This window comes from Ochotona princeps, chromosome 2 (assembly GCF_030435755.1).
Source record: "Ochotona princeps isolate mOchPri1 chromosome 2, mOchPri1.hap1, whole genome shotgun sequence".
NCBI lineage: Eukaryota > Metazoa > Chordata > Mammalia > Lagomorpha > Ochotonidae > Ochotona > Ochotona princeps.
The window spans coordinates 6,398,524-6,413,170 of record NC_080833.1 but is presented as its reverse complement, the minus strand read 5'-3'; the positions used below and the strand labels follow the sequence as shown (position 1 = coordinate 6,413,170).

General features: G+C 55.1%; 1 protein-coding gene across 1 annotated transcript; it reads left to right on the top strand.

The window, feature by feature from the left end:
* Positions 1–466: 466 nt before the first annotated feature.
* On the top strand, positions 467–12,999 carry LOC101526109 (uncharacterized protein C1orf127). The gene is made up of 10 exons (XM_058661009.1): positions 467–488; positions 661–780; positions 3,787–3,911; positions 4,966–5,109; positions 9,409–9,447; positions 10,476–10,613; positions 11,104–11,188; positions 12,167–12,363; positions 12,555–12,746; positions 12,904–12,999. The coding sequence occupies exons 1-10, from the start codon at positions 467–469 to the stop codon at positions 12,997–12,999; spliced, it is 1,158 nt and encodes a 385-aa protein (XP_058516992.1).
* The last annotated feature ends 1,648 nt before the right edge of the window (positions 13,000–14,647 follow it).

Genomic DNA, 14,647 nt, shown 5'->3' with positions numbered 1-14,647 from the left:
CACTTGATTGACCTGTGCTGGGTCCCCTGCTGGAGTCAGGTTGAACCCTGAGCATCCATCCCCGGTGTGGGCTGTCCGCATGGGTCCCTCCTGGCGGCTTTAGCCCAAGCTGATAGGAGAAATGGTGCCAAGAGACAGGAAGCTGCCATCTTCCCGCTCCTCCAGGTGTCAGATGGCTCACGTCGGGAGTGGCTTTAGTTCCAGCTCTCTTAGCTCTCCACTGTGAGGGAGAATTAAGTTCATACTGCAAGGTTGCACTTCCAGTGACAGCTACCTGACTGGTGTGAAAACTTCAAGAAAAACGCTGCTGTGTTTGATGGCGAACACACACACACACACACACACACACACACACACACACACCCCTAACACCACCACAACTCACGCCTTTTTATGGAGTGTGTGGCGAGGGGCGGGGCAGCAGACCCTCCCACTGTCACTGACTGGCAAGTCCTGACCCAGGAGCATGTGGGCTCTGGGCACTGGGGGTGAGGTCCCTGTCCTCCCTGAGCCTGTGGTTTACATGGGGCAGAAGCAAGCTCCCAAATCCTGCGAGCGCTTAGACACCCTGATTCCCCCATGGTGGCAGAGGCTGGGGCCTGGAAGGGGGGAGCCGCCTGCCTCCTCTCCCTCCCTCCCTCCCTCCCCTTGTCCCTCCAGAAGCGTCATCCTGGTCAACAGATGAGGTCGAGTGCTTCTCTGGTTACATGACCCTGTGGATCCCCAGACTCCGCCTGGTGGGGCTGAAGCGGTGGCTGGGCCAAGTGCTGCATGTGCCAGGTAAGAGTCACCGTGGGCCGCGGGAGGGACCCCCACAAACTCATCGTGGGGCCTCAGCAGCCCAGCTTCCTGCCTGGAGTTTTCTCTCCCATATGGCGCTGTTCCGTCCTGTCACTCAAAGCTGTGCTCCCTGGGGCTTGTCTGATTGTCTCTAAAGTCCTCCCCATCTCCCACCTAGCCCCCAGCCCCAGTCACAGTCCCAGCCATCAATGGGGCTCTGCACAGGTGCGGCCCGCATGCCCTTTGTCTGGAGCCAGGTCCTCGAGCTATCCTGCTGTCAGAAGCCTCTTTGCGACCATGGCAGGAGTGCCCACTGGAGCTACATCGCCCTGCCAAAGGAAGGGACCAGAGGCCTACAGGGCCCTGGGTAGCCACTGGACGCAGGAAGGCACTGCCCACCTGTGTGGATTCCTGCACATTCTGAATATGTTAAACAATATTTACTATTTCATGTATTTGAAAGGTGGAGAGAGGGAAGGAGAGAGAGAGAGAGAGAGAGAGAGAGAGATTTGGTTTACTTCCCAAATGTCCAGAGCAGTAGGAACTGGACAAGGCCAAAGCCAGCAGCGGCCAGGAACTCAGGCCGGGTCCCCCACATGGGCTGTTACCAGGGGCCCCGGTACTTGAGTCATCACCTGCTGCCCCTCAAGGTGCACTTTGGTCGGAAGCTGGAATAGAAAGCAGTCGGGAACTGAGCCCAGCCTCTTCAGTATATAGAACCTGGGTAGCTCCGGGCAGTGTTCTGTACGCTGCAGCCCACCCTTGGAAATCCCAACAGCACCCTCTGATGGCTCATGCAGCCTAAGCATGTCCAGGGAGGCTCGGCCGCCCGGTGCCCACTGGCTCGGGACATCTCTGGAGGCAGCATTTGTGTGTGAAAAGGCCACTTTTCCAGCAGAAATGCTGTGGCCACATTAAGCTGTCGCCTGTTCTTTGGAGAGCCATTATTAATGGAAAACAATAGATTAATAGTTTTAAAACGCTTGTTCAATAAGTAATTTTTATGGCTCTGGATAGAGGCCATTAAACATTTTCTGTATGTTATTATAAAGAAGTTTTAAGCGTAAAATCATAAAGTCAATAATCAGAGAATTAGTCACAGCGGCCAGCCACAGCCCATTAGTTTCCGGTGCTGTCAGAGACACCTGTGGCTTTTGAGGGAGCGTTTTCATTTCGTGCTGTAGCGCCAGGTGGGGCTGGAGAAATGACGGTGCCTGCTGCCTTCCATAAACTTGAGGGGACAGCGAGCAGGTGTGAGCAGCGGGATGCCAGGCAAATATTTACAAAGTGCAAACGTGAATGCAAAACCTAAGCGACCCGGGTCAATTTGCACATCTCGCTCCAGACACCTTATTTCCCCAGCGATCTGCCTCTGCCCGAGGCCTTGATGTCTTGCTAAAGATAGCCGGGAAAGCTGTGAGCTGTGGAGAGGGGAGCCTGTCGCCAGAGAATCCACCACGCCAGCCGGGCTGGAAACCGCCTGCTCATCTCCCATCAAGCACACACTTGAGTCTTTGAAAATGAAGCTGGGAGCTTTTAAAGATGACTTAAAAAAAAACAAACCTTGATGGGCGATGCAAGATAATCATGGAAAGTAAAAGAAACTGAAGGCAGGTAGTATAAGGTGCCCAGTGTGTTCCCACTCGGTGATGCATTCCTCTTGATGCCTCACCCACCCACCCAACCAAGACCGGCTGGGTATCCTCTCCCGTCAGACCAGCTCCGGGCACTGCACAGGCAACCATGTCCCACACAGCCTATTTCTCAGGGCCCTGACAGCAGAGTGCAAGGTGGCAAGCAAACATTATCAGAGATAAGCAAATGGTCTGATGGCAGGTTGGAAGGAAATGAGCACTGTACCAGGAAAGCCGGCCGAGAAAGCAGGGTCAGGGTGGGCCCCGATGGGGTCAGGGAGCCGGACAGGTGTGTAGGAGAGAGTTCCAGACCCAGGGCCCATCCCATGCGTCCTGAGCATGCTGGGGAGATGGGGGAAGCAGACAGCAAGGGGAGGGGCTGTGAAGGGCTTGGGAGGCGCCCAAGCAGAGGAGGGACCTGCATCTGACTTGGTTCTCAGCAGGATCCCACTGGTGGCAGTGTGGGTGGCAGACACCAGCCCAAGTGAGGCACCCACATCTGACACAGGAGGGAGCTGCAGGAACCTGGACCAGAGCGGGGAGACCAGACCAGGCTGATTTAATGGGATTTGCCACTCCTGCTACTTGGTGGCTTAACCTCCCAGTCTCTGTGATTTGTGGCCCAGAAAACAGCCAATGGAAAATTCCAGAAACAGTTCATAGGGTTTTTTCTTAAGTTGTGTTTTTTTTTTTTTTTTTTTGTAAGTGGAAAGATCTTCCATCTGCTGATTCACTCCCCAAATGGTTGCAATGGCCAGTGTTGAGCTGGTGCAAAGCCAGGAGCCGGGAGCCTCTTCCAGGTCTCCCATGTGGGTGCAGGGTGCCAAGGCCTTGGGCCATCCTCCACTGCTTTCCCAGGCCATAAGCAGAGAGCTGGAAGGGAAGTGGAGTAGCCGGGATATGAACTGGCACCCATATGGGAATCTCAGTGCTTGCAAGGCAAGGATTTTAGCCACAAGGCTACTGTGCCGGGCCCCAGTTAATAGATTTTAAGTAGTTTTTATCATATCACACTGTAATCCTTGTTCTAGTTTAGTATTAGTTACTGCTGTCTCACTCCGTTTGGCTAATCTAATGAATAAGATTTTCAGTGCACTTCAAAAACAACGAAACTATTTGGTACCACCTCTGATTTCTGCTGACCACAGAGCAGGGTATCTCAGAGAGGACCCCTGAAGGTGAGGGGTCTGCTGTGGCTGGCAGGTGCATCCACTGGGCCTTTCTGTGGGTGCAATGCTTCCCAGATCTTTCCCTGTCGCTGCCTCTCTCAGGCACCCCTAGGTGAGGAGCAGACTGGCCGGGCTGCGTTCCTGTGGTGTCCAGCAGTGTCTCCAGCAGGCTTGAGCCATGATGCTCCACTTTCTCATTGCAGGGACCTGGAGGGAGCCCAGCCACCTGGATCCTTTACTTGCCAAATGTGGCTACTCCCTGCATCCTACTCCCAATGGGGACTTCATTTTTCGAGTCCAATACTCGGCCTGCTTTGTGCAGAAGGAGGTAGGCATGTAAAATATATGTATTTTTTCTCATTTAAAAGATAGAGACAGACTACAGTTATTTGTTGGTCCACTCCACAAATGCCTGAAACAGCAATCTTAGCTGGGCCAGGCCAAAGCCAGGAGCCAGCAGTCTGGGTCAGCGGGGCCCCCATCTGCTGCTGCTCACCCAAGGTGGACGTCAGCAGGAAATTGGAATGGGAAGCAGAGCTGGGTCTTGAACTGAAGCAACCCAGCTCGCGTCTTTACTGCCAGAGCACGTGCCCTGCCATGGGGACCATTTCTTTTTAGATTGACTTATTTGTATTGGAAAGGCAGATCCACAGAGAGGAGAGACAGAGAGAAAGATCTTCCATCCACTGGTTCACTCAAATGGCCACAATGGCCAGAGCTGTGCTGATCTGAAGTCAGGAGCCGACAGCTTCCTTCAGGTCTCCCACACAGGTACAGGTTCCCAAGGCTTTGAGCCGTCTTCCACTGCTTCTCCAGGCCATGAGCAGGGAGTTGGATGGGAAGTAGAGCAGCAGGGACACAAACCCGTGCTCATATAGGATGCCTGTGTTTGCAAGTGGGGGATTAGCCAATTGAATCATCACACTGTGCCCCCTCAGTGGCCTAATTCTTACGGAGAACCTCCCCCTGCCTGCAAATCCAGGAGCTCCAAAATTGGTCACGTGCCTTTACCTCGGAGTCTCATTCTCAGCTGCCTTGGCTGTAAAAGGGACACAGAAAGGCAGTCTTGAGACTGTGAGAGTTGAAGGACATGTGGGCTCTGAGTTCATGTCTGCCAGCTGTCAAAGGGAGCTCGATGGCAGCGGGGTCCGAGGACGCTCCCGTGGGGGCTGGGAGGCCAGAGCCCGGGGGTAGGGGCTGACCTGGGTACCGGCTCCCTGCTGCTCTTGGCCTGGCCTCCCACCCCTTCACTCTGACATGTGCCAGCTTTCGGGCAGTGCGCGTTAATCAGATTCGCTGCCAATCGCGCTGACCTGTAATTGTGGCCTATTAACTATGTTTTCCTCTTTCATCTGGACGCACGCCTCTCACCCCGCCTCCAGACGGCAAATTACAGGTTGGAAATCAGGATATTTCAGAAAGGGGTGAAGAGGTTGGAGCGCAGTGATCGCTACGTGATGCGGTGTCCTCGCATCCAGCCGGGGCTCGGCTGGCAGAGCATTCGCTGCAGCCCCAAGTTCATGCAGGTACTGGGTTCCCAGGGTCCGGGAGGCGGCTTCGGGGGCGGAGGCATGGCTCTGGACTTCCCTGGCAAGGTCTGGGCAGGCAGCCGAGGCTCCTAGCAGCAGCTGGAACGCATCATGGCACCCTCCCCTGGAGGGCTCTGTTTGAACATGGGTTAGGGGTCTCTGAAGTGCTGGCTTCATTCCCTATGTGGGAGCCACCTGCCTTGTTATCATGAATTGCTCAAGTTCTCATTTATTCAGCTAAAATGGAAAGCAGTTCACCAAGTCTCTGGAGAAACAGAGCTGAGAGATGTTTGTTTTTCTCTCTGTCTCCCTACTTCTTCTGTAGATAAACATTTGAATAGACAATTAAAAGGAGCAGGCGTGTGCTGCAGCCCGCACTGAGGGGGTCTGGGATTGAATCCTACCTGTGGCTCCTGAGTCCAGCTTCCTGCTAGGGCAGACCCCGGGAGGCAGCGGCGAAGGTGCCTGCTGGTGGTCTGGGAGACTTGGATTGAGTTCTCACTCCCAGGTCTGACCCCAGCCTGACCCTGGCTGTTGCAGGCAACAAATGGGGGCTCTCTTTCAAATAACAATAATAAAGATGCTTATTGTGATGCAAAGACAACTTTTATGAGTTCTTATAAAGGATATATTTATTTTTATTGGAAAGGTAAATTTACAGAGAGGAGAGACAGAGGGAGAAGATTTTTCTGGTTCATTCTCCAAATGATCTCAATATCGGGAGCTGATCTAATCTGAAGCCCAGAGCTTCCTCTGGGTCTCCCATGCAGGTGCAAGGCCCAAGCACTGGGCTGTCCTCCACTGCCTTTCCAGGCCACAAGCAGGGAGCTGGATGGGAAACGGAGCAACCGGGACACAAACTGGCACCCACATGGGTTGCTGGCATTGCAGGCTTTACTCCCTTCATGCAGACCTCCCAAAATTTTGGGGCCCAGCTTGATGGCTCAATTCGCTAATCCTCACTTCTGAGCATTGCTGGGAGCCCAGTTTGTATCCTGGCTGCTCCACTTCCCATCTCAGGCCCTGCTTGTGGCCTGAGAAAGCAGAGGAGGATGGCCCAAAGCCTTGGGACCCTGCTATGGGAGAACAAGAGGAGGTTCCTGGCTCCTGGCTTTGGATCAGCTCAGCTCTGGCCATTGTGGCCATTTGAGGAGTGAACCAGCGGATGGATGATCTTTCTCTCTGTCTCTTCTTCTCTCTGTGGATCTGCTTTTCCAATTAAAAAAATAGGAATAGTTTTACACAATATGCATCTTCCAAGAGCTTTGTGAAAATGCCTCATGTGTCTAGCTTGCTCTGTGCCAGACTTTGTTCTGACTCACTTCACCTCCACAGAACTCATGTGCAGCAGGCGCTCTCACCGTCCACATCCCAAGGATGAGAGAACTGGACAGAGATTGGGAGGTGGTCCGTGGTGCCACAGCTGGTGAGGGCAGGGCCGAGTTCACACCAGCTGGTAGCTGAAGCCACGTGAGCCTCACCCTGGCTCCTGAGGACAGACAGCCACCATTCAGACTCCTGCCTGACTGCCTAGATGTCTACCTTTGATGAATAGCTGGAAATGTGTAATTGGATGCGAAATAGAGGAAAAAAGTCAGGCTTTATTTTTATAAACATGAAAATGTCCAAGAGAAGGCTGTGTTTGGCTGGCGGGATGAGAAGGGAGGAGGAGGGGAGAAGCGAGGGGAGGAATGTGGTGATGGCCAGAATTCATTCCGCAAGTGTACCTGCCACCAGGGGTTTTGGGAAAGCTCATGGATTTGCAAGGTAGCTCCAGATAACTTCCAGGAAAAAAAAAAAAAAGCTTGTGAAGGTCTGATTTTCTGCTCCAACTTCTCTTTCAATTTGTTTTCCCATGAAGTTTCTAAAGCCTCCTTGTGTAATGGCAGGTGCTAAGACACATATCTGAATCAGACAGAGACCCTGGTCCCAGGAGCTTGTCATGCTGTTCTCATCTGGCCTGGGTTTTTAATCCCTTGTAGCCAGCATTTGGTTGTATGCTTTTTATTCTGTTGCTTTTAAAGAGTGTGTGAGAGAGACACACACACAGAGATCTTTTGTCTGTTGGTTCACTTCCAGGTGAGCCACACCAGCCAGGGCTGAGCCAAGGAGCTCAGGACTCCTTCCAGGTGTCCCTTATGAGTGCAGGGGCCCAAGCACCGCAGCCATCTTCTGCTGCTTTCCCAAGCACATTCGCGGAGAGCTGGGCTGGAAACAGAGCAGTCAGAACTTGAACTGGTGCTCCCAGGAGATAGATGCTGGTGCTGCAAACAGCAGCTTAAGGCACTGCACTGGAATGCTGGTACCCGGCCTGGGTTTGGGAGCAAAAGCTGTGGCTGCGGTCCGGGCTCTGCCTCCCTGCCTCTCTACCTTCTGCGATTCGGCCTTCAGGAACAGAGGCTGAAGGGCCTGGTCTTTCTCTGCCCACTTGCCTTGGTCAGGGCTCCCAGGAACCCGTGGACCCTCCAGGACCTGCCATTTCTCCTCTGCACTGGGCCTGTAATTCTGGGAGCAGCCGCCAGGGGGACAAATCTTGCTGGTGTCATGAGACACCAGACACAATTGCTCAGAGAGGCTTGACCGACTCCCTACCCTGGAGCTCTCTCTGTCTCCTTCTGCAGATGAGGTGCGGGACTGTGTGGGGGACGGGGGGAGTCACGAGGGCGCAGCACATAAGCACAGAAAGTGGGCCTTGGTTGCCCCAGCCCCCTCTTCCCCTGCCCCCAGAACCTCATCGAATTTACTGATTCATTCCTGGTGACTTCTGCAGCCGCTGCTTCCATGGCTGCACCTTGAACTTGCATTAAGTTTTAATTAAAGCCGTTTCACTGGCCTTGCCCTTGGCTAAATGCAGCTGTGGGCACAGGGCACATAGATATTTAATACTCTGCCTACCCCCCCCCCCCGCTGATGGCACAAGGTGCCCAAGGGGGTACCCGAGCTGTACCCTGCTCCAGCGATCCGCCAGCTCGCTTAAGTGTGCCCACAGGCCCTGAGCGGGAGGCCGAGCAATAACTATTCATTGCCCTGGGTTAAGTGTGCCCAGGGGCACCCGTAAACTCAACGCAGTGATTAGCGATGGCTCCCAGTGAAGACTGCCCCAGGTCCTGGGCCATGTCTGCAGGCCCTAAATATAGCCTACAGCAGGCAACTTAAAGGGCAGCATGTGCTCCGGCTGCAAAGTGGTCACCTCGCCCCTTCCTTCTCACCAGGGGGACAGTCACCCACCTTCCTAAAACCCATCTTCCTAGTGCCCCATTGCCTCCGTCCAGGGGCATTGGGGATAGTGGGCAGCTCCGGCCATGGCAGGGGTATGCTGAGTTATATGTGGCCTCTTGCCAGCTGCAGGCATCTTCCTGAGTCTTCCTCAAGTCTTCCCGTTTTTCCCAGAGTCAAGTTCATGGCCAGGCCCACAGGAAGAGCTCGCTGTGGGCTGTCCTGATCCTGCTGCTCTCTGGGGCCTGGAGCAGGCAGTGGAGCTGGGACAGCTGAGAGGCCCAGGAGGTGTGGGGGACCCAACTGCTGCTCTTTGCTGCTGGGGTAAGGGAGGGGACAGGTGGCCCTGGCAGGGGAGTTGTCCAGGTGGGTCAGTCCCTACTGGCCTCAATTATGGAGGGTGGGGGTCAGATGACCTTGGAGGGCCCGTGGGTTTGTGACTCTGCCCTGAGTGTCCAGCACAGGCAAAGCCATTGTGGTGACTGACGGCAGGTGGAGTGCGGGGTTTCGGGAACGCCCCCCCGGCCCCTCCCCTGTGAGGTCTATTCCCTTAGTTGGGGCGCTGTGGGCTGCCCCGTTTGCTAGGAGACTGGCCTGTCCTGTTTGGGTCCTGAGCAGAGGGACCTCCCACACCTGACAGGCACTACCCTGGCACCCGCGTGGAAGCTCTCTCCCTCTGCCCTCACCTGTTGGACCCAGAAAAGGAAGAGAAGCAGGGTGAGAAAGAGGAGAGAGAGAAGAAATAAACTAGAACAAAGGCAGCTGGGAGGCCTGGGAAACCACGCCGATGTTGAGCGGGTTCAGAACAGCATTTGCGCCACACGCACCCCACCCTTGGCCTTGCCAGCTGTGCCCGGGACCCCAGCTGGCCCCTTGGCCAGGCCCGGTGCGGTAGCTGAGGCTGCGACATTTCCCTGGCTCTGTTGACACTCAAGTCCCAGAACATAAATGATTTTCTGGTCTTAATGAGCAAACAACCCAGCAGCTGGGCTCTCTCGCTGGCCTCCTGCTGGGGTGATTACCAGCAGCTCACCTTGTCTCACCATGGCCAGGAAATGATGCCTTGTGTTTGTCCTACAGGTCTCCCGGCCTCTGCCCTTTGGGAGCGATGGTGGACGGGTAGGTAGCACCGGGATCACTTTCTGGAAGGTTCTGCCAGGCATGGGGCCACAGGGGGTAGTCCCAGGCAGGTGTGTGTGGATGGCAGCAGCTTTCGGAAATTTGGACATGCTGGCAGGAGGCCAAGGTCATCCGGCAGCCATCCTGGGAAGGCTTTGGGACACTGCCAAGGTTCGTTCCCATGCTGAGTTTCTCTCTGTTGAGGCCTGGGGACAGGGAGCTGAGCCCTACACAAGGCTCACTGGGCCCACGTCGCATGGCTGTTTCCCTGGATTTGCCTTCTGCTGGTTCAGTGTGCTTTCCATAACCTTCTAGAAGGAGCCACCCCGTTCTTCCATTTCATATCCCCTTGAATCTGGAATCTGTGTGTGACCTTGAGCTTGCCCAAGGCCCAAGTTCTCCCTGCCAGTCCTCCTAGGCTGGAGCCTCCTGCTGTGCCCTGCTCCCAAAAGCAGGCACCCCCTTTACACAAGGCCCTGGATGTAAAGTCCACTTGAATGTGACAACAGGATCCAAAGACAGGACCTCTGGACCGAGTGGTTGGCATTACTGCTGGCTCACCGTGCCTTTGCTTCTTTTGGCTTTGTAACTTATTTATTTCTTTGAATGCCAAATGGCTGCCACTCTCAGGGCTGAGCCAGGCTGGTGGCAGGAGCGAGAAACTCCATCAGGGTCTCCTACAGGGCACATGAGCAGGGAGCTGGACTGGAGGTGGAGCATCTAGGACTCCAATGGGCTCTGTAAGACAGGATGCTGCGTTGCAAGCAGTGGCTTAACGTGCTGCTCCACAAAGCCAGCCCCAGCTCCGTTTCTTTAACTGCACTGTGTATGCCAGGCACCCGGCAAAGGACCTGAACCGCACGGTGCAAGGACACCCAGGTCTACTTTGTCTCCCCCTATCAGTAGCCTGGCACACTGTTCCTGCCCCAGCATATCCTCCCAGGGCCCTGTCACTGTCCTGATGTCCCCTCCAGTGTCCCCTGTGTCTCCTTGGCTAACCAGTTGGTGCCTGTGTCTTGCTTCTTCAGATGCCCTGGCTGCTGTCCCTTCGAGGGGAGCTGGTTACCTCCCTGGAGGACGCTGGCCTGATGGGATTGTCCGTGGACATCAATGCCACCACGGTCACCGTGCAAAGCCTGCGACAAGACCTTCTTCAGAGGCGAGAGGTCAGCAGCCCCTCCAGGCTGGGGTTTCCTCCAGGCACTGCGTGCATGGGAGTAGTTTACCTTAGCACCCTGCAAGCGCCGACTCCCATGTCCACCTGTGAGACTGGCCAGATTTAGGCAGGCGGCTTTGAAAATTGGACCCCATTAGTGTAAAGTGCTCTGCTCGGCAGACGAGGGGCCCTGCAATCATGCACTCAGCACGTCCTGATGGTGGTGGCAGGAACGTAATTACCGTCTCTTTAAATAGCCCCAAGTTGCCGGGTAAGAGAAGACGGCTCACATGACATTTGCTCCGAGCTAGCTTCCTTCTAAAAATATCCCTGCTAAATAATATTTCCTGGTTGCGTCGAGGCGATGGTCCCAGCCAGGGCTTGGGGCTGAGTCCAGAGACAAGTTTGAAGGGGGGGCGGGGAGGGCTGGAGAGGGGTGCATCCAGAAGGAGCCATTTCAGAGGCCACAGTGGGGGCGGGGGACCCTTCTCCCTCACCAGGTGCTCAACACCTCAGTAGAGCTGCTGCCGCTCTGGCTGCTGGGCGGCCCCTACGCCTACTCGCTGGAAGCTGCCTGCCCACTGGGTAAGACCCAGGAGTGCCTTGATGTCTCCCTCAGAGCCCTCTGCACCTCACCCCCCTTCCCCAACCTCATCTCAGCTTGGAAACGCTTGGGAGGAAGGGAGTGTGCACTTGCTGTAAGAGTAAGGGCCTGCAAAGCTGGGACTCAGTAATTCGTAGGGGGTCCCGAGATGGGCCCCAAAGACAGGAGACCCCTCATCCCCTACCGACAGTCATTCCTCAGGGCCCTGCTGACCTATGTGAAACTGTCCAGGCTCAGCCCCTGGTGACATGGTCGCCACGTGTGTTAGGTAACACCAAGAAGTCCCAAAACTGGAAGACTACTTCCTCCCTGCAGAAAATTTAAGTTCTAAAGAATTTTGTATGAAAAGCAAGGTGGATTAAAGGCTGTATCCTGTGTGGGAAGAGCAGGGTGACTAAGAAGACGTGTGTGTGTGTGTGTGTGTGTGTGTGTGTGTGTGTGTGTGTGTAATTCATCAAGGTCTGAGCTTCAGGAGGAGGGCCTCTGGGGAGTTTCTGGCCTCACTTTGGGGCCAGCTCTTGCCAAGCCTGAAAACCTCCGTCCTCTCTTCTCATGTTTGCAATCCCTTTATTGGGAGACAAACGGTTTCATTTAGCAACTGGAGAGCTGGCTTCACACACCTCCGGAGAGCTGACACCATGAAATTCTTGCTAAAGTGTAAGCAACTGCCAGGAGCCGCAGCTCAGGAGCAGCGAGAGGCCCTGGGGCCGCAGGCAACCTTGGCAGGGACTTCCTGCTCCTGATGGCTGTTTGCTTGGGGGTCTCTGCCAGCGCCAGACTCCCCTCCCCCCTGCCGGTGGCCGGTGGCTGGTGGTGGCCTTTTCCTCTTCTCTTTTCCATCCTTTTCACCCGGGGCAGCGATGCCGGGACACACAGTCATCTGGTGTCGCTGCCTCGGCAGCAGGTGGCTCCACACCAGCCAGAGACGAAGCTCACAGCGCATCATGTCCTCATTCTAGGGTGGTCACCATCTGCCTCAGAGGTCTTCATTCATGTCCCCAAGCAGAGGCTGGGTCTGGTCAAAAGAGGTTCCCGCATCAAAGGAACTCTGGGCCTACGATTCCTCCGGGTCCACCAGTCAGACACCTACACAGTCACTGAAAACAGGGACTTTGTGGTGGTTGGCATCCCCGCGGCTGGGCTGCTCAACGGCCAGGTCAGTGTCCTGGCGGCGTTACTGTCCTGTCCTTTCCGGAGGCCACTTCTCCTCTGGGCAGTCAGACCTCGGGTGCAGCACAGAATGGGCCTGGCCACTTCTGCCCCCAAGGACAGCCGCTGGGAGACCCCAGCATGCCACCCTCATCCCGCCAGCCCACCAGGCCCAATTTGGTCCTTGTTGTCCCACAGTACTGCCAGGTGGCCCAAGGAATCCCAGGAATGCAAGCTTCCTACCGGGTGGACTTGAGCTTGCAGTTCACAGAGATGGAGACCCCGGTCCTGTGGACACTGGAGAGCACCTTTCCGTGCGTGGGTAAGGGAGGCACTTCGAGGGTGTGTCTGTGGTGGAGAGACATGCCCAGCATCTACCCTCTCTTTCATGCCCTGGGCCGCTTTCTCTTGGGACAATGTTTTGCTCCTTGGATCGGGGGACCCACCTACCCAACCGGACAAGGGAGGCATGAGGTCGAACAGGAATGGGAGAACAAGAGCCGCACAGGATTCCTTGGTGCCGAGGTCCCCGCTTCTGGAGTCTCAGTGCCAGGAGTGCGAAGGGGCTGGGGACGGCAGGGGAGGGGGTGGTGGCCAGGGCCGGAGTGGCACGGAACGCAGTGAGGCAGGCCATGAGCGTTGATGTCCCAGCCATCTGTAGCACCTTGGTGAGTAATCTGGCAGTCTCGGTTTTTCCATCTGGAAAATGGGAACACCAGTTCCTGTTGGTTGGCTGAAAAGAGGGAGGGGGACCAGTGGCTCCTAAGAGCCTGTCTACCTGTCTCCAGGCAAGCCCAGGTCCTCAGCTCATTTCAAAGACCATTCAGGCTTCTGGGGCTAAAAGCACTCCACGATACAACTTCCCTTCTTTTAAAATTGATGTGTGAGGGAAGGAAGGGGAACATCTGCCAATAATACTTCCCAAACGCTGCCTCCGGTGCCAGGGCTGGGCGAGGCTGCAGCCAGAAGCCTGGAATTTGACCCAGGGCCCCCGTTCAGTTCGTGGGCTGCCCCGGCTGCCTCCTGCGGTGTGTCTTCTCTGGGACCTGAGTCAGGAGTCAGCTGGGACCCAGGCTAGGGCACCTGACGCTGGTTGCGGGCATCCCAGGGGGTTCTGCACCGCTGGGGCGAACACCCGCCCTGTGACTCACTTCTTAGCCCCCCTTCCCCTGCGGAGCCTCTTCTAAACGTGGTGTGTGTCCGCCATGCCAGCATGTGGGGATTTCATCTTGAAAGGGGCTTTGGTGCCGGCGCGGCTACCAGCTGACCTGGCGTTCACACGTGTGAAACCACCACGAGCAAACCCTGTTGCAACAGAGCGTAAGGAAACACACATAATCTACAAATGCTGTTGCTCACTTTCATCTCTGACTTCCTCACTGTCCTCAATCGAAGACAGACGCGTAGGAGATTCGACTCAGATGTCACAAGCGGCAGGAATGCCTGGTTACCAGGATATGATGTTTCGGTGCTGCATAAAAACGTAATTATATTCAGAACTATATTTAAAGATTCAAAGGGGGACTTGCCTACCACGTCTAGCCCCTCGATTCAGAATTGGAAACAAAGGAAAAGACGGAGTGGAGGAGGATCCACTAAAAACGGCATCGGTTCCCCAAAGTTTTGTACGCACCTCGGCTGGTTTTTAACAGCCTCCTGCAGCAACAATATGGATGTTGGAAGGGGAGAGAGTTAAGACTTTATCCCGCAAAGGTTCACTAAGCATTTGCTGGGCAGGAGGCCCCCACGCGAGGCTCAGGAGTCTGTCCCAATGGACCCTGGGTGTCCAGCAGCGTCCAGTCTGCAGGGGGAGATAAGAGAGGCCAGAGGTTACTCATTGAGTGGGGAGCCCGGGAGGGAGACAGACAGCCGCTGGGCCCAGTCTGGGGCTTTGAAGAGAGGATAACAATTAATGAGTCAAATGCAAAAATAGTAGCAGCAATTAAAAAAAAATTTAGGAATTTTTTTTCCCTCTTTCGGCCTCTCTGGAAAGATTTACACAAGAAAAGAACTCTTGTAGTCCCTGTCTTGTGAATTTCATATCAGCAGCCAGAGTGAGTTCTCTCCCCTCCCCGGCTCCCGCCGCACCTAGCCAGTCTCTCCTGCGGCCTCTTGGTTTTTCTATTCTTATCATGGCTGCGAGTGCACGCTCCTGCTGCTTGCCTACCTGTGGGGAGCCCTGAGATCCAAGACTGAGTCTTGTCTGGATTTTTCTTCTTCACCAGCCTCGTCTGTGGCCTGGCTTTTTCTCCACACATCGCATGCACTGGCTGGATTGCAATTTTGCTAGG